The sequence below is a fragment of the Empidonax traillii genome, unplaced genomic scaffold, assembly GCF_003031625.1.
Source record: "Empidonax traillii isolate 1590-97213 ecotype Southwest subspecies unplaced genomic scaffold, ASM303162v1 scaffold45:size3623477, whole genome shotgun sequence".
In the NCBI taxonomy this organism is placed as follows: Eukaryota; Metazoa; Chordata; class Aves; order Passeriformes; family Tyrannidae; genus Empidonax; species Empidonax traillii.
This window is the reverse complement of record NW_020955238.1, coordinates 2419513-2439580: the sequence shown is the minus strand read 5'-3', so window position 1 is coordinate 2439580 and position 20068 is coordinate 2419513. Positions and strand designations below refer to the sequence as shown.

At 36.2% G+C, this 20068-nt stretch overlaps 1 protein-coding gene across 4 annotated transcripts in view; it reads left to right on the top strand.

Annotated features, from left to right (window-relative positions):
- HEATR5A (HEAT repeat containing 5A) overlaps nt 1-20068 on the top strand; it is a 54156-nt gene that overhangs the window by 23709 nt on the left and 10379 nt on the right. For 2 of the 4 annotated variants that reach the window (XM_027878773.1, XM_027878776.1), the window contains 14 exons: nt 535-640; nt 2234-2424; nt 2869-3028; nt 4098-4287; nt 4900-5069; nt 8027-8053; nt 9908-10046; nt 10957-11136; nt 11957-12196; nt 12908-13089; nt 14771-14839; nt 15249-15428; nt 18143-18377; nt 18821-19069. In XM_027878773.1, coding sequence (XP_027734574.1) covers nt 535-640; nt 2234-2424; nt 2869-3028; nt 4098-4287; nt 4900-5069; nt 8027-8053; nt 9908-10046; nt 10957-11136; nt 11957-12196; nt 12908-13089; nt 14771-14839; nt 15249-15428; nt 18143-18377; nt 18821-19069 — 2318 coding nt within the window. The remainder of the gene's footprint in view (nt 1-534; nt 641-2233; nt 2425-2868; nt 3029-4097; nt 4288-4899; nt 5070-8026; nt 8054-9907; nt 10047-10956; nt 11137-11956; nt 12197-12907; nt 13090-14770; nt 14840-15248; nt 15429-18142; nt 18378-18820; nt 19070-20068) is intronic. The other 2 variants (XM_027878774.1, XM_027878775.1) reach the window with 2 other exon arrangements.

Sequence of the window (20068 nt, the reverse complement as noted above, 5' to 3'; positions counted from 1 at the left end):
ACTCATTCTTTATAAAAAGTAGATGGGAAGAAACATGAGTGTTTGTCTTACCACAGTTCTGTCAAGGTACAAGAATGCTCCAAAGGGATCACAAAATTCTCTTGGGTTTATGTGCATGATCTTCCTACTGCACACATGGCATTTTGGTTTGTTTCACATTTATAAGCACACTGAGTGCTCAGGCATAAAATTCCTTAAGATTTTTGTGTGCTGTTGCTTCTTCTGTGTGCTGCTGGTAATATTTTTGAATGCGGCTTTAGAGCAGATCAATTATTTTTAAATTAAACAGCTTTATATTTTCAAAGCCAACTGTAGTTAGACCCCAGATCATGATCATACTTTTTCTAACACAGAATACACAATTTTTTTGTAGGAGACAGGAATACCATTTAAAGGAAAATGCTCAAGAGTTAATTTGCTCCACCTCTGTTTCTGTAATACATAGGCTTTTTATGGGTTTTAAAATAAAATTTAAAATTTTGATTTATTTTCTTAGCTTTCAATTCTGTGGTTTCTTTTCTGTTTTTGTTTAAGGCTTCAGGCATTAGAACAATTGTTGAACTCCATAAAGCAAACAAAAGGATCACGACAACAAATAGTACAACTACATGTTGTGTCAGCCTTTTCTACTTCCTTGAAGGTAAATCTCCTCTCTCTGTCCTTTCTTTCCTTTGTTTCTCTCTCTCAGTTACTAAAATATAGTTATACCTGTTCCTTCAAATGTGTCAGCTGCTGTGGTTTAAACCCAGTCTCATGATATTCTGGTTTGTGCTTCTGGTGCACCTGCTCTCTGGCAGAGCACAGGAAACTAAAAAAGCCCTAGACTTAGCATAAACATTACCTAGCAACAATCAAAACATCAGTGTGTTCTCAGTATTCTTCTTGTCTGAAGACAAAACAGCACTGTACCTGCTATTAGAAAAATTACTACGAAAATTAACTATATTCCAGCTGAAAACATCTGTAGATGTAAATTCAGAGCTATCAGCATAAGGCTTCAGCTAATTCAGCAACTCATGCTAAGCCAGTTAAGTGAGGCAAACTGCAAATTAAATCACACAGTCTTATAACTCTATGTACTCCTTTTACTTAAAACTTATTTATGCTAAACAACTCTTTTAACAGCTAAATGGTATGGAATATCCCTCTTGTCACTTGAGGTCAGCTATCTCAGCTGCATCCTCTCCCAACAACTTGTGCACTTCCACCCTGCTCACTTGTAGGGTGGTACAAGAACCAGAAAAGGCCTTGGTTCTGTGTAAGCACTGCTCAACAATAACAAAACCAACTCAGTATTATCAGCCCTGTGTGCAGCACAGATCCAAACATGGCCCCATACCAGCTACTGTGAAGAAAATTACCATTACCTCAGCCCAAACCAGCACATTACACAGAGGTTCTTGTTTTGATTAACAGCCAAGGTGAAGATCAATCGTGTTTTCTGTGATAATATATTGTTTTGTGTTGTCATAGCTTTCTTGAGTGCTAAGGAGTCACTGTTTAGTTTTCACCTTTTTTAATGTTAGTTTTAGGGAAACACTGTAGTATACCAGCATCCTTACTAGTGTCATTCAAATAAGAGAGAGATGGAAAAAATCTGTTTGTGTCATTTCTGTCTTTATCACTGTCCCTTTCAAATTTCTTATTGTATAAATAAAAATTAACAATTGGTAAAAAAAAGTGATCTCAGAACTATCTGCCATTTGTTGCATTTCCCTAATGGTTTATTTATAATTTCCTCCATTCATGTGCACTTTTCATTAATCCTTTCTTATTGTTTCTTAATAAGGCAAAATGTTTTCAGAGTAGGCAAGAGCTTTCATTGTACAATATTTGTATTTGAAGCATATTTAATATAGAATCCAGATAGCTGCTAGAGCTTTTGTTCATACTCTTATTTTGGACTGAGATTTTTCTTTGTGTCTTTCCATTCTCACTGGTTTTCTTCTTGATATTATTTCCTAAATTTTATGCTTATGTGTTGGTTTATTGTGTTCTACTGCAATCTGTCCAGTATTTCTTAAAATAGTCATGTTGATATTATAATGCTGTGCTGTGATGTACACTTATGTGGTGTTAGATGTCTAACTCAAAACAGCAAATAAAAAGAGAGGAGTTCCTCAGATAAAGGGGAAGAAAATAAAATTCCTTCGGCAGGTCTTGTGTTTTTTGCATAACAGAAAAGCTCATTCTGCTTTGTATTCTGTTTAATATATTTAATATTTATTTTTAGCATTTGGCTAACTGCAAGGGAAGTTTAGGTTCAGAAGAAGTTAGAAGGTCTGCCCTGGCATTGGTAATGGGTGCTTTGGAAAGCAATAATCCACTCCTGAGATGCGCTGCTGCAGAGTGTTTGGCCAGATTGGCACAGGTGGTTTCTGACAGCGCCTTCACTGCCGGATTAGCACAAGTCAGTTTTGACAAGTAAGTTCAAACAGAAGTGTGGTTGCTAGTTGAGTTTATAAAAATGTTTGAGAAATCTACCTAGCGATTATTATGATAATTTTTAAAAGATGATTTCCTTCATGAATTTGATGTCACTTCAGAAATTAACAGGAGAAAGCACTGCCTGAGTTCTGCATGAAGTTCTTAGTTTTGATGGTCTTGAAGAAGATTGTCTAAGTAACCATGTAGACTTTCAAATAAATTAAATTGTCTGCTGTTCTAGCAACATCATTTAAGTGTATCTAAAATAACTTTGCTACTTTCTTCAGATAATAAATGATATATGAACTTAGAATTTTGGCAATATAACAATGTCTAATTAAATGTTTTGCTGATTATATACCAGAAATTTCATTTGTAGATGTGCTTATTGCATAGTAAGAGTCTTGCTGATTAAACTAACAACTTTCTTTCAATTAATAGGCTAAAATCTGCTAGGGATGTGGTATCAAGAACAGGTCATTCTTTGGCTCTGGGATGTCTGTATAGGTACCTAGGAGGAATAGGTTCTACTCAGCACCTGAATGCATGTGTTGGAATCCTGTATACTTTATCTCAGGACAGTACTTCTCCTGATGTACAGGTACTTGCCACTTATATAAAAATGTTATGTTACAAATTAATTGAATTATAGTCTGGGGTATAAGATTTCTTTTCTTGTAAGAGTAACACTTCACAACCTCTTAGGTATACCTCACAGGTAATGGTTGGAGCAGCAAAGGCAGTGTAGAAGATAGCCCCTGCTCAAAATCCAACAACTTTGCTAGCAACAACTATGATGATATGTGGGAACTTCTTATTTAATGATCAGTGAGGCTGATAAGTGTGAGATATACTGGCTTCAGAAACAGTATCTCATGTTTTAGGAATTAATGCATTTCACATTCACCTATATCTTGACTTTGACTAAGTTTTTTTGTTTGTGTTAGTTTTTGTCTCTTCTACAATGTTTACATCACATTTTTTGTTGAAGGGTCATGTAGTAAATAACAGGGATTTGTAGCATATATGCTGTAGAACTTGGTGAATATACATCCTTGAATAATACAAGAAGTTTTGAAGACTAATTCACATTATTTCTCTGTGACTAAAACTGTTATCTATCAGAATAGCTTTAAGAGACATTGAGTGTATTTAATGTGTTTGTCTAAATCTCAGTTAATGAATTTTTAAAGCTTTTTTCACGAAATCTTTACACAGAGAAGAACTGTATGTTGACATGAAACACATGTGGCTATTGGTGGAAAGTAACTGCAACTAAAACAATAGGTTGCTTCAGCAACTCAGTATTTTTCACAATTCTCTTGTTCTTGCACATGGAACTATAAGAAACTTTTAAAAAAGGAAAATGTATTCAAGGAATAATAATCACTATTAACTTACTGTTAAATTCAAATTTTTGTCAATTAACAATGACATATTTGAAATGGTTATTGCTTTGCAGAATATACGGTTCCTTGTAAAATATTCAAAATTACTTATTCAACATCAGATTCTTAAGGTTTCTTTCTATAACCTCTCCATTTGTTCCTTTGGAACCTAAAAGTGCAACTTATGTTGCACTTCATTACTCAATTTCACTTGAACTATCAAGTTTTCAAAAGATCTTACGTTTATCACATAAAAATTACATTACTTCTCTTATTTTACAGGCATGGGCACTACACTCTCTGTCACTGATAGTAGATTTGGCTGGGCCCTTGTATCATGTGCATGTGGAACCTACCTTGTCTCTTGTTCTCATGTTGTTGTTGACTGTGCCTCCTGCTTATGCTGAAGTTCACCAAAGCCTTGGTCGCTGTTTAAATACACTCATTACCACGCTGGGCCCTGAGTTGCAAGGTATATAACATACATGAGCTTGGTTTGGATTAGCAACAGAAGTGCTAAACATCGTCTGAATGTGTGTTTGCAGTTGTAGCCAGTAAGGAGATGCTAAGATTTTTTTCCACATTTTAAGACAGTATTTCACAGACCATGACTTTATGCAATCAAGGTGACATGACTGCTAGTTTTCTAAAAATAGTGTGTCTTCTTGACATCATTTCATTTGTTTGAACTGGTTCTCCAAGCCTTGCCTGGGGCTGAAATTTTTTACATGAATCTTTACATTTTACAATTCTAAACACTTTTACGTCTTATAATTCTAGCATGAGAGCAGAAGGTACTCATATTTCAAGAGTTAGGAGCCAATCTGTGTCTTAGTTGTGATGCACACATTAAAAATTTGCATCTAAATCACCTTTTAGATAGCCGGACACTGAAATTTCCAGAGAGCAGCGTGATCATTACTCGTTGATATCGAAGTATAGCACAGAGACAGAAGTCATCCTTCAAGAGGATGAATGTTGGCTGGCTTAGGAAAAAACAGGTTATCATTTTTATTAAAAAAAAAAAAAAAAAAGATGTTTTAAAACCAAAAACAAAATTCTACTTCTTTTATTCCAAATATAGGCAGCAGTACAACAGTTTCAGCCTTAAGAACTTCCTGCCTCTTGGGCTGTGCAGTGATGCAGGATAATCCTGACTGCCTTGTTCAGGCTCAAGCCATCTCTTGCCTTCAGCAGCTTCACATGTTTGCTCCTCGACACGTCAACTTGTCTAACCTTGTAAGCTGCCTATGTGTGAGTATATATTTACTAGTCTATAACCTTGTATTTTAAAACATTTCGTTCGGAAACACTTAAAAATGCAGATGTTTCTTTAACCAGAGAAAACTGGTCATTGTGTAGGGGTGTTTCATGTCCTCCTACAGGCAAGTATTCTGTATTTTTTCTTTTTTTTTCCCCTCACCTTCTGCTTCCCCTTTACAAGATGAGCACAAGATTTCTGTAGAAATCTTGGCCTTCTGAACTGCTTACGAGCACATTCTGCTGCTCTTAAGGCCAGTTGTCTGGCAGGATATACCATTCATTACAAATTTTTACTGGATTTTTACCAGCTATTTTATGCTGACCATTTTTTTCCTTCTGCTGCTTTTTATGCCTTGGGTGAAAGATTGCTTAAAAATATTTGTGTGTACTGATTACTGAGAATTGTTTGGTTTCTTTTTGTTCTTTCATGATGCTGAAAAATTATAGATTTCTCTGTTTTGTGATTTCTGTAGCACTAATACTTTGGTGTACTGACATCTTGGCAGTCAGTATAAAAATTTCTGACAGTTACGTAAGTAATAGTCAAACCAGGTCTTTGGAAAAAATAAACAAAACTCTTTTTCAATCCCATTTGACAAGAGGTGGGAGAGTTTATTTGCTGTGGGGCTTTTTTTTTTGTTTCTTTCTGTTTTCGCTCCATATCTCTCTGTCTTTGAATAGTTTTTGTTCTGAAGCACTTAAGAAAAAAAAAGTTTAAAATAATCTTCTGGTAGTTATTAGCCCTGGTGGATTTTTGTGGGCTAGTTAGAAACAAAAAAACCACAAAGACAGTAAAGTATGACGGGGTTTTGTTTTAATTTTGTCTCTATTAACACAGTTCTTATTCACATCTTCTACTGGGTAGCTCGTGTATCCATACTGACCATATATTAATTTTTGATAAAGTTTAGATTCCTCTGGTTTTCTTTATTCAATTTGACTAGCAATGTGATTGTGGGAGGTAGGAAAAATTGCAAGTCTTTCAGTCCACTTTGTGATAGGCATGAATATGCTAATTGCAGAAGAACTGGAACTAGTCTGAAGTGTTCTTTGTTTTAACGTACACTAAGAATTATTTTCTCTTCTCTGGGTAAAAACCAGTTTTTCTTACATTGATAAAATCATGTAAGTCACTCTCTTGCTCAGGGTATGTATTAGCATTTGGGATCATTTTTAAGTCTGTGTACAGTCTGCTTCTATGTCTCTAACTAATATCAAGTACCTACTAATACAGAGGATGTAATTATGAAGTTGTTTATACGATATTACTGATTTTTATTGTTTTTACAAATGGTCTCAAAGTACTTCATACAGTACTTTATGAGCATCCTAATGTTAAATTACTCAATTAAGAAAAAGCATGGTTCGTAGCTCAAGTGTGTATGTTCATTCATCTGTACACGTGTGTGATCCCCTCTAACCCAGACACGATTCTGGGCTTCATGGGGTGGGAATCCAAAGAAATCACTGGCCTTACGTGGGTCAACTTTTCCCACACCCGTGATCTTGTTTTACAACTAGGGAGAATATTGGTGACACTCACAATTTAGTAAATGCCAGTATATCTCTGAAGAGTATCATAAACAGGGTTTGAGTGTGTGCTTTTCAGGCCTGTGAGAAGATAATTGCACCATCAGAATGCTGCATTATAGAACTCGCCATCCATCCATGTAGTTTCCACCCACTAAATCACCATCTCACTAGGGAAGCAGAATAAATTACTGGATCTGAAATCTGCTCTTGACTCTGCTGTTTGCTCGGAAGGTGACCCTCAACTAGTCATTCTTCATGAGTTTAAATGTCTGCAAGTTGGAGAACGAGGTGCTACTGTCCTCCTTTGCAGTGCATTTTGAAGTAGCACATAAAAACTAGGCACTAGATAGTGTGAATATTCACCACTGCATTCCTTATTTGGGGCAGAAAAACAGGAGAGACAAAGAATCTGTGGTCAGACGAGTGATCTTTTACCCCTCTGTCCATGAATTCTCTCTCAATTTGAAAACAAATGTGCAAAGAATTTTTTTTCCTTTTTTAGTAGCATTTAGTAGCATAACCCTCTTCACCCTATTTCCTCTCTTACCTTCCTCTCCTCTCTCATATCCCCCCTCTTCTCTCCCTCTCTCTCTTCCCCTCGTCTCTTCCCCCCGTCCTCCTCCCCTCACTCTCTGCCTCTCGTCAGACATGCTAACAATTTCTGCGAGCAGCTGCAAGCTGCCTCCTCCACCTGTCTTCCCAGCCCTTAGAGGATGAGATGGTTCAGGTCTCCAAAGTATTTGGACAGTTCAGGTTGTGACTTTGCTAGCACTAGTAAAACATGATTTAGGCAATGGATACATTGCTTCAGTGGCTCATTTTTTTGTGTTACTTTTTTTTATAATTGTGTACATGTGCCTGTCATCATCTAGCTTCCCTTCTTCAGTTTCTGAAAGTGTTCAGTGTTGATCAGTTGGATCTTTCATGGGGTGTCTAACAATAATGCTTATCCTGCTGTTTGAATTCTTGGCTCCAGCAGAATAGAAATTGTATGCTTTTAATCATGTCTGAAATTAACTCTGAAACTAGCTCAGTTAAGCTCAGACTTCCAAAGAGCCTATCCATGTAAGCTTACGATGTAGTATTCCTCAACGTAGTGAATGCCAGTTTTCAGCTCTAAGATATTGAAGATATTTTGAAACACAATAAGTGTAAGTTGGTAATAACTATGCTGTACTGTTGGCTTGGTACTGGTTAAGTACTAATTATAGAGGTAGCTGGATTGCAATTTAAGTGTGTTCAACTTTAAATATAAATGAACTAAGCGAATTAGGGTTCTGGTATATTTGAGGTAAGATTCTGAATTTTAATATATGCTGAATTTACATGTTACAGTCTCCATGTGTGGTTGATATCACTGTGATATCTATATTTTGGTTTTGTCATGACTGGTTTGTCGTTTGTTTTTTGTGCAGGAAATCTTGTTGGATAATTCTGTGTTGGTAGGTCCCTGTGCCTTGTTAATCCTAAACGTTTGCAGTTTGCAGTGGTGTTTTTATTTCATCTTTTATCTTTCTTTTTAACCATTTTAATGTAATTTCTTTTAGCATGTCAAGTGACATTTTGTTGTCATCCTAACCAGATCCTTCCTAACTTTCTGTAGATGGCAGGCATACATTTCATTTATGTGCTTAGTGAGGAACAATTTTGGTTTTAACGTGTTAAGCAGAGAAAGGGGACTGTTTGTTTAAGTTTTAATGTGATGCTTGCATTTTGTGTCTGTCATTTAGTCCTGTCCCCTGCTTAGAATGTGGAAGAATGAGAGAGATGAAAAATGTGCATCTTGAGTTATTTGGTAGCCTGAATTGGGTCCTCTGTTTTTTCCCCTATTAAAAATGAGCACGGAATTTATGCATGTCCAACTTGAAGTAAAATGTGTAGCCTGCTTGCATAAGTGTTGCATTAAAAGCCTCACTTGTTATAAAGTTTCAGTTAAACTATCTTGCAGACATACTTGTTGAGTCAGATTTCTTGTAAAAGAATTATGCAGAGAGTGTATCTTTTTACGTATTAAATCTGTAAATCTGAGTATTGTAGATTCATGTGCATGCATAGAAATTCCAAAGAGGAAGCTTAGTTTTGTTCATCTAACAAAGCTGAAATTCTGTATTGCTTCCTCTTTTTGTCCTTAAGTTGTTTTTTTTTTTTTAAATATATGTTAACTGATATATATTAGTCATTTTGACTAACATATATTGGCCTGTTGCTGCCAAATGAGGAGCATTAGTCTTATATCAAGGTTTTCCTGCAGCAGACACTCAGCTCTATTTTAAGGATGGAAATAGCTAAGGGAACACAATTATAGTTATAGAGAATAATTTTCTTTTTTGTAACCTACACTTAATTTAAAAGAATCTGCACAAGTATTGGTGCAGCCATCTTGCTTGACCACACAGCTAATTTATCGTATCTTTGGGATTCCCTTCAGATTTTCTTAAAATTGAAAGCAAGAAAATAAAAATCAGAAAGCTCCACACTAACAAAAAAACCTTGAGGCTATGTCTTAGGTTTTTTAAGTGATTTTCCTTGTTCCAGTAATAATGAATCTACGATCATGTATTTTCTAGTATAAAAAAAACACTGGCCTAGTAGTTGTAAAAGATGGTGGTGCTGTGAACTTTTTGCTAAAAACTGCTCAGAAGAGCTGACCTGTCTTAGTGTGATACATTCACCAGTAACTCTCACCCTTTCTCTCACCTTTTCTAAAACATAATTTGCTGTAAACTGAGTGTATAATATTTTTTTGCAATGAAACTGCAACAGTGTTCTCTTCGCCCTTTCTTTTAAACTTCCTTTCATGCATGGAGTTCAGATTTACTAAAGCCTGATTGACTATCTCACCCTTGGTTACGTTGGCATTTCTCTCATTACATCTGAGGATGATTTAGTGATTTTCTCTTGTACTGAATTTTCAAGTCCATTATATATGTATGTCCTATATCAAAGAATAGAGTTGTTCATTGAGACCATGATTCACCTGTCATTGAAGTTAATGGGGGTCTTTTTACCAATATTGGTTGGGAGCTGGATTCAGCCCCAAAGCAGTATTAAAAGTTGCCTTTGGAGAGAAAATGCTAAAAGCACTGATATATTAAAATTGATTACAGGTGTTGCAAACCCTTTCATTTGGGGGTAGGACCAAAAAAAAAAAAAGCTGAGCAAAAAGAGCGTCAATTACATGTTTGCTGACATAACAGATTTGCCGTAACTGCAGTTATTCAGAAAATACCAGCCTTTCTGAGGTATCGCTGTAGAGGTTTGTTAGCCATCTTACTGTATCTTCTTGCATGTTTCAGATGAATCTCTGTAGCTCATACTTACTGCTGAGACGTGCAGTGGTAGCTTGCTTACGTCAGCTTGTGCAAAGAGAAGCTGCTGAAGTGTCAGAATATGCTGTTGCATCAGTAAAAGAGAGCAGAGAAGATTTTACTCCAGGTAATGTATTGACGTTTTGAGATCAAAGAGCTTGACACACTGACAGTGAATTTTTAACTCAGTCTGCTATGGCTATGAAAACTTTGCTACACTCTTGAAATCTTGAACTCAAAAAGGTTTTCTCCCTCAGTTCTCTTTATAGTACCAACTTACGATAAAATGAAGAAAATGAGAAAATGCAAGTGGAATACCAGAGAAAGCTGAGCCTATCTAGCCAGTAGCTGTTGTAATAACTTTTTGCCAAAAGGCCTGAGACTGATCACTAGTTCATCCTCATGGGCCTTTCTGTGAGGAGATAGTGGTAATAAATGATTTCACTTCAGATTTCAGTTCAAGCTTGTTTGGAAGTTTTCAAAAAATATAGACCATAGCCATTTTGTAAAACTGCTGCTAAGTAAAATTCATAATATCAAGCAAATAAAACTTGGTCACAGTAATTTAACAAATTATTTCTGTGTGTCTGTCTGGTTTTGTGCTTTGTCGAAGAATAGTTTTAACTTCCCTTTCAAGTTAAAACCTTGTTTTAGAATTACCTTATGAAGTAAGATAAGTGAAATAGCAGTCAAAATGAAAATTAAATCACTATGAAATATCATATGGCCAAAGGTAATCTTTTTCAGGAGCTCAGATGCTATGATGATGATAATGCTGTGAAATTCAGAGTAGGATTTTTTTTTTCCCCTCTGGGGTAACTTTCTTCCTGTTTTTACTGTGTTTCTGTAAAAACTCAAAGTTTGTTTTGTGTTCAGATACAGTATGAAAACAGCTAATACAGTTGTTTTGAAAATATTTCAGGGCTAGAAGGTATTTGTTCAAAAGGTACCCCACGTGCAACCTACAGTGAGGTTTCTGTTGTCATTACTGCAGTTTTATGATGTGCAGTATTCAGCTCACACTTTGTTCTTAGCAGATGTGAACATCAGAGAAATAGGCCTGGAGGGGGCATTGCTGGGCTTGCTGGACAAAGAACTGGATCAAAGATTATGCCAAGATATCAAAGAGACTCTGACTCACATGCTGACTTCAATGGCAGTTGAAAAGCTCTCTTTTTGGCTGAAGCTTTGTAAAGATGTTCTTGCTGCCTCTGCTGGTAAGCCCTAATACACAGTAGTTGAGAACACCATCAGAATAAGGTCTGCAGAAGTACCTTATGTCACTAAGGAAAAGTATTCATGTTTCTTGAAAGTTTGGCATTTAGGAAGTGTATCATCGTCCTTCATATTGAAAGATTGGACCCTTTAACTTAGTTCCTTCAGAGGAATGAATATGCCTTTCTCCCTTCTGATTGCCTTTTCCCTGTTGAATAAGTTTTTGTCAACATCTTGACATGTGTTACGTGTTCATATTCTAACTGATTTATAGTCCTGAAGTTAACTTATTTCCATATTAGAAATGAAAATGCAGAGTATGTTTGAGATCATGAGTCCTTTGCAATTACCTACAAGAAAAATATTCAGATGGGCCCTTCTATTACTAGTAGGAATGATGCAGACCTACTATATCAGGATGAAACTCTTGAGCAGGCAAAATTAATTGCTGTGCTGAATATTGGGGTGGAGGGGAAGGGAGAAGGGAAATTCTTTTACCTGCAGTGCAGGAGGAAAATAAGAATTTAGATTTTTTGATTTGGAACCATTACTAGCTTCTAATGTGTCACACTTATTTTAAAAGATTCTTTCACTGCAGTTCTTAGTTTACTTTTGTGGTGTTGACCTTATTTTCCAGCAACTAATATCAACCAAATGTAGGCAGTTTTGTTATATTTTAATTCTAAAGACACCGAGATTGAAGGGAATTTAAGGCTAGAGATAGACTTTGAAGAGATTTCCTTATGACTCTTTATGTAGTTTTCAGTTACAGTAAAAAAGAATATTATATTTTGGTTTTTGTCTCCTGTGTCCTAAATACAGATTTCAATACAGTGGCTTCAGTAGACACCACTCAAGAAGAGGAAACTGCCAAAGTGGATGATGCATCTGTTTTAACATCTGACAGCGATGACAGGTTCCATCCTTTCCGAAATCCACGATGGTCTACAAGAGTTTTTGCTGCAGAGTGTGTTTGTAAAATTATAAACCAGTGTGAACATGCATGCAGTGCACATTTTGACATAACTTTGGCTCAGGAAAGAAAACAACGTGATTCAAGAGGTATGTGTTACGCACTGAAAGAATTCAATAGAATGCAAGGTTTGCTTAAAGTAAATATTAGCTCTTTGCATCTTAGCAAGTTCATAATAAATTTGTTGTTTGTAATCAATTAAGCCTTTAATTATTCTGATTAGAAGCCTGTATTTATTAAGGTGTAGAGCAATTTTTGTTTGCTAAAATATTGGCATCGTACTGCACCATTTACACTCAGTTTCCTGTTTATAGTACCATGGCATAGTTGTAGGAAGCCATTGTTTCTGCATAAGCACTGGCAGTCAGAAGTGATAGCTGGCACCAGCCTACAACATCACAGTTTAGTATCTGGGAGTATGACTAAAAAAGCACCACTTTTTATTTTTTCCCCATGATTTGCATAATTACCAGTATAAACTCTGCCATTTCTTGGTACCTCTCTGTGTTTATCTGGAGGTGTTTTCCTCCACACTCTTTTTTAGAAAATCTGCCTCATACGTAAAGATATTTACACTTTATTCTAAGTACTTTATTTTTACATGTAAATGGAAAGCAACCTAGATCAGCTAACATCAAATATCCTAGTAAGACTGTTGCATGTGTAAGCTGCCTAAAGTGATATGTTAAGGTAAAATGTAAAATGCTAAATTTGAAAATGTTTGGATCAGTCTTATAAAACACATTATGTCTGAATCTAAATTTAATAAAACTATTTTGTTTTTTAATTTCTCTTTTCAGATGACTTTTTAGTATTGCATTTAGCTGACTTGGTTCGTATGGCTTTTATGGCTGCCACAGATCATAGTGATCAACTTCGTCTTTCTGGGCTTCAAACATTGCAAATGGTTGTTCGGAAGTTTGCAGCTATTCCAGAACCAGAGTTTCCAGGTCATGTAATTCTGGAGCAGTATCAAGCCAATGTAAGCACCATTGCTAATAACTTCGAAAAGTTTAGAGTTACAGTCAATCACTAAAAGGAATTTGCTTTTGCAGTGCATAAGCATTGGATTAGTATTGTTAATATTTTTGAACTTAACTTCCTTAGAAATCATCTTTTCTGTTGGCATATAATGTCTTAGCTCCAGAGTTTTTCAAGTTTTGGCATTTTGCCCTCTTGAATACAGCAAAACCAAAATGGATCATTTGGTAGGTTGTTTTTGGAAAGCATTGGTTTTAAAGAGTGGTAGTATTGCAGAAAATATTAGAACAACTGTAATTTTAAATGCTGCTCAGAAGTAAAGAGCCTTTGCATACCAGTGATCACACTTGGAGATATTGGCCAATAAATAAGCTAGAGGAGGTAAAAGCATGGATTATACTCAAAAGGTCCATTTCAGTTAAGTCTTGACTGAGACTTAGAGAAAAGATGTCCTAATCATTTTGCATTCCAGACTGCACTTGTGTTAAATACAGCAGAAAGCTGCGTTAAGCCTCATCTGGCTCCCATTCTTCAATTTCTAGCAGGGATTGAATAGATTAAATCACTTTCTCTTACAGACATCCTAACCTACTTTAACCTCACTTTTGCCATTAGAATTCTATTTTACTGGCGCTTCTTTGTGGGAAAGAATTGCCTCGGTCTAGTCTGGAACTACCAAGGGTTAAAAATACCCCATCTGTCCTTGCTGTCTGAAACCATCCAGCAGGTCATAAGTAGAGCTAATAATTTCCCTTTTAACCTTCAGTACCCTTAAATATATGCATGTATAGATCTGATCAGTTGTTCCATGGTAGTTGAAGAGATGTGAAATAATTAAATATTAAGTCTTTATCTTCTAATTTTTTCCCATAACAATATCATAATAGTCCAGAAGAAGATGGATATAGATTTTCTGTACTTGAGTAATGACTTCCTGAAATCTTGTTCAGAAGTTCCGTAAGTGAAGTCTGAGCTTTAGGGGGTCTTGGAAAGCTGTCATTAATTGCCATTAACAACAAATCCTTTTCACTTATTTTCACAAACTTGCATTTGTAGTATTTGTACTACACTTTCATTCCAAAGAGCATCAGACTTAAGTCTGAGTTTTCAAATACAGGCTAAAGCAGTAAGGAAAATTTTTATTGGCCTTTAGTGAAATGGCTTTCAACAGTGAGAGTAGAAAAAAATCATTGCAAACTGGTAACTGTGTGTCTGTGTGTTCTTTATTAAGCAAATGGGGTTTGTGCTCACCCTTTTTTTCACTTTCCAAAGTTGACCAGCTTCAGCTATCTGTTTCCTTAAATCTATATTCTTTCTAAGTAAGGAAGTATCACTCATTAAGCATCTTGCAAGTCTTTCATTGTTTTGAACATCTTTTGGGGGGGGGAGGGGCTACTCATCTAGCCAAGCATTCAGGAAGGAAGAGATTTCTGTTACAGTTTTAGACTGTGCAAAAAACAGGATCAACTTTGAAGACCCCTCTCAAAGACAGCCATGTCTTCAGTGTAAGCAAAACAATAAAAGTATGACTTCAGCTGTTTTCTCTGTTCTTTAACTTCACTGAAACAGTCTGTGAGAAGAGGAACTGTGCTTTGTAAAGGAAAATTATAACAAAATCTGATTATGAAAAGTATTTAGGTATTTATTCACTATGTATTGAATGTTGCATAACTTCTCTTTAGGTTGGAGCAGCACTTAGGCCTGCCTTTGCTCCTGAAACTCCTCCTGATGTCACAGCAAAAGCATGTCAGGCAAGTGTTGAAAGTCAGAAATCTTAGGTAATAGACCCTCTGAAATATTTTTTCTTTTGCTTGATACGCAACACAAGAAAAAGAAAATAAGTCATCTAGCCTCAAATCCTCAATGCACACAAAATAATGTTACCTCTATATTGTGACAACTCAAAGATTTTTTGCAGTTTAAAGCCGTTTGAGAAACTTTGTAGCAGTTGATACTTGGTCATTGTGACACCCCACTAATGTTTTTAGCTTTCATTACTTAAGTTTACTAAACTGTAGTGTCATTTAACATTTATTGTTTTCTGAGAGCAAATGTATCTTGGTAGAAATGAAATCTGGTTTTCATAATTTTACAGACAAAAAAAGAGTCTCCAGTGGTGTTTTTTTCTTGTTCCTCATTGTTTCTCTTTCACTACACTAGGTATGCAGTGCCTGGATAGCAAGTGGTGTAGTCAGTGATCTTAATGACCTTCGAAGGGTTCACCAGTTGCTTGTGTCCTCTTTGGTCAAAGTGCAGGCTGGAAAAGAAGCACAAAATCAACAATATAATGAAAGTACCTCAACTATGGAGATACTGGCTGTGCTTAAGGCTTGGGCAGAGGTTAGTATAGCAGCTCTGTAATATTAGTCTTGATATCTGCTAGGTGATTTGGAACCTTTCAGACAGTTTTTGAGGAACTTCTTACATGCCTCATTAAATAGAAAGTGCTGGCCCTCTAAACAGTACATGAACTTTGTAAACTTGACAAAAACACTGTTCCTTAAACCATTGGTATTGTGCTATACATTAAGAACAATGTCTCATACTTAAAAATAAGAATTTCTCAAGATATTCTGATAGTTCAATATTCATTTAAAAATGTGTGTTGTAAATGGCTATGGTGATGGTCCACTGAATGTACCATTTTAAATAGGTGTCATTTTTCTCATTGTCTATTGGCATTTCATGTCTTAGAAATAGTTCTTTTAAGTTAATACTGTCAGTTCAGTACTGCATTGGTTTACTTAAAATTCGGCCCACATGAATACCTGTTTTAATACATGTAAATGGAAGGTTAAATATTTATAAGTCAAAAAGTTGAACAATGTACAAAATCTCTAAAAGGTGTGTGTTAGAAAGTAGTGATAAGGACCTTGGATGCTGATGCTTGATAACCAGCTAAATATGAACATGTTATGTAGGTACGTGATATTTCAGTGTATAGTCAGGGAGCTGTTTTGGAGGAGAAAGTAGGCAATAGATAGCTTTTATGTGAACATTTGTAGAAAAACTCCTCTTATGTCCATGCTTGAGAAAGGATACTGGCAAAACAGGAAAACCATTGGAAAAAATCTAGCAAGTGGGAATAAAAATCTTGAAAGCGTGCTGATATTGAGAGATTTAAGTAGATTAGTTAATCTATGCAGGAAGAGATAAAGTACTGAGATCAATTAAAAATTATTAAATGAAGAAAATGTTTTTAATAGCATGTAACAGCCTATCACTGGTCAGAAGCCTGTGAGGCTCAGTTGTCAGAAGTGAGGATCTGTAGACTGTTCCAGCCTATAATTAAGATCACTAGAGTTCTTGAAAGTAAATTCCATATAGCTTTCTATAAGCTTTTGCGACCTGTAATTTACAAATATTTCACTTAAGCCCTAGGCAGTTCCTTCTCTCTTGGAATCTTACCTATTTCTTGTTTAGAGAAATTCCCCTATCCTGTTGCTGCAGGGAGATGTGAGAGAAGGACTTGCTGGTTGCATAGTTGCTGGCCTGAGACAACCCACTAGCAAACGTGGAAAAGATACAGAAATCATAACTGCAGGAGACTAATACTCACCAAAGTTAACTTGAGATTCATTGAATCTAGATGTCTCGTTATAGTTGAGAAGAACTTCCCTCCAGGGGCATTTTGGAGAGACTAAAGATGGCTCTTGGTCTGAGACATTCTCAGTTCTCTCTTTTTCATAACTAGAAAGGCATCTAGGGAAATTAACCTTGAAATTAACCTACTGATGGTAACATCCAGAGTTTGCAAAGTATTGTTTTGCCAGTTGATGGGCAATAGAGAGGACACAGACACCAACAGAGGGAATGGACTTACTCTACTAGCAAAATTAAGGCAACACAAAACCAAAATAATGCATTTAATGTGGCAATAAGCTTAGCACGTGCACCATTTTGGCAACAAACAAACTAAGCAAAGCAATGCATCTAATTATTACTATACAAGCAAAGAATAGTGATTAAGAAAGACACATCATTGGTTACCCCACTAACACATTACCATCATCCGGACCCCTTCATTTGCTGGGGAGCCCCAAGTCACAGCAAAGGGTCAGAGAACCACTCCTGGTGACTGGGAAACCCTACGCAGTGCATCGCTCGTGCTTGAGTTCTCTATCTTCACTGTGAGGATGTCCAGCTTTTGTAGGCTGGATATGAATGACTTGCATATTTTGTCCTGCAGAAACATCTGGTGACAGTCTTCTCGACCACCTGAGACCAGGGCTTGGCCAGAGCCCAGGTCTAGTTTGGGCGAGGTTCCTAAAGGTCTCTGAAATATCTTGCAGACAGTCACAAGAGTACACCACAATTTCTTAAGTACCTGGTTTAACAGACAAGATTTAGCAAAAGATGTCTCAAATACATGGTTTGACATAACAATGCTTAGCATAAGCAGTTTAGCTAATCTATGTATAAGGTTCACACTTAGCACAAGCAGTCTAACTGATCTGTGTATAAGGTTTGCCCATTTTCCCCTGTCAAGTAGGAACAGTACAAGACTCATCTCTAAGTCAGTTTTGGCCTGTCTCAGGCCCTGGCACTTCAAGTAGGCGGGACTGTAGTCTTCATTCTTTACTGCTAGCACAGAGTAATACATAACTTTGAGAAGTCAGTTGCAAATGCAGTATGTCATTGCCGTTAAAAGAAGTTTTAGGAATAGTTTGTTTCGGGATCATGATTATAGGTATATTATTTGGTAAGTTCATCCGTTTTGTAGCCATAGTTATAACAGGGTTTGATGGTTGGAAGCAGAAGCTGGATAAGTAAAATACTATTTTTTAAGAGCAGGGAAGTTAACTGCAGATGTGTTTAGGAATTTCAGTAGTTTTTCCTTTTTTAGAGATTCTTGCATTGTGATTAGCTGGGAAATGGATTCAGAAGTTTTAGAAAATAAGTGCTTGTTCACCTATGCCTACTGGACTTCAAGCAGGAATAGATTCTAGGAAATCTCATAGCTATTCAACAGGCATTCATGTTAGTGGTCACAGTAGTTTTTTCCAAATGTTAATACTTGGAACTCTCTATATAACTGATCTATATATCAACAGGTTTACATAGTTGCAGTTGAAAAGCAGAAAAATCAAAGTGATGCACACAATCACTGTTTAAAAATTGCAAACTCTGCAGAAGAAAGCTACAGAGATGCAACATTTTCAGCCAGTGGACTTCTGGACTTGGTACAGGCAGATCTTGGAACACTAAGCAAGCTCTGGCTCGCTGCACTTCAGGATTTTGCTCTCTTAACTTTGCCTTCAGAATATGCATCCCAACTACCTGCTGAAGGTAAAAAGGCAAATCAGTTGTATTTTCATAAGCCACTTGTCAGCATACTGACTTGTAAGTAAGATTAAATTGTACAGAGAATAAGCATGCTTATGTGCTATCTAAAGATCAGGACTGCTTTTGAGAACAGATACTTTTCACTGATGTGAAAAGTAGTTTTTGGAATCCTTGTTTGTCGGGTTACTTTGTGGTGGAAAAAAGAAATAGGTAATTTATTGGATTTTTTCCAAATAAATATAAATTAGGTGCCCTGAATTTTAATATTGAACATGAAAAGAAAAAGTTATACATAAAATACATGATAAACATAATTTTAATTTTTTTCCATACTTTCACAATACATTATAAACATAATTTCAATAAAAAGAATCCTCTTTTAAGAATGAGAAAATATGATAGTTGAAAATAAGTTACATCCTTAAAACTAACTTCTTTTCTTGTAGGTGGTACATTTTATACAGCAGAGACAATTGAAAGTGCCAGACCTCATTACTACAACTCCTGGGCATTGATACTTTATGCTACAGCACTATGGCTTACTAGCACAGGTTTCGTTGTTGTTGATCCAGATGAAGGAGTTACAAATCTCTCTAGACCTGTCACCCCAACTACCATGTGCCAAGATTCTTCTACCAGACCCTTGGTGAAATCACCTGAGGATGTGAATACTGACAGATTTCATCTTATCTTGGGTTAGTGAGTGTCTGTATGCTGTATCTCAAAATGTAATTCTTACTAGATAAAACTGCTAGCAAATATTTAATTATTCACATTTTACTGCATCATTGACTATCTTGTCTCTTGGAAAAATATACAGTCAGAAGAATGTTAAGTTCTAGTGAGAAAATTGTAAAGGGTTTTCCAAATGTGGTACAAAAAGCATTCATTGTGAGCTACACAAGCCCTAAACAAATGTTTATCGCTCTGCCCATAAATATTCAAGTTCAAGGGTGAATTTTACAATGGTTGTACCACTACAATTACAGAGTGTATGGATCAACATTACTGAAGTACAGTTTTACATCACAGAATAGTGTGTGGGTTGGAAGGCACTTGTGGAGGTCATCTTGCCCACCTGCTGCTCAAGCACGGTCACCTAAAGCCAGTTGCTCAGGACCATGTCCAGACAGCTTTTGGATATCTCCATGGATAGAGACTCAACCTTTCTGCCTAACCTGTGCCAGTGCTTAGTCACCAAAGCAGTGAAAAAGTGTTTCCTTACATTCACATAAAGCTCTCGTAAGCCTCTGCTATTGCAAAAGATAATCAGCTAATTCAGTCCTAGGTCTCCAAATTTACACAATTAGACATTTGTGATTATATTTTTTTTCTTTGATCTCTCTTTTGTATCCTTCTTTTGTAATCCCTTTTTGGAATGGGTTTGTATGACCCAGTTGCTTTTGTCTTCTTTTGAATCCCAGTTTTTCTGCAGAGAGCCAGATTCCTTTTGAACTCCATTGCTCCCTCAGTTAAAAGTGGGACCTCTGATGCGAAAGCCGCCCATTTCCCCTTGCTTCCTCTACTACTTAGTGCTTCAAATTTCACATACTTTACCATGGACATCTGGCTTGTTTATTCTGCTTTTGAACGTATTCCAGTTGTTCATTTTCACTCCTATAGAGAAACTGAAAGAAGTTTAAAACTCGGGCATTTTCTGTTGCACAGCTGTTCTTCAGTGTACGTTGATCCAT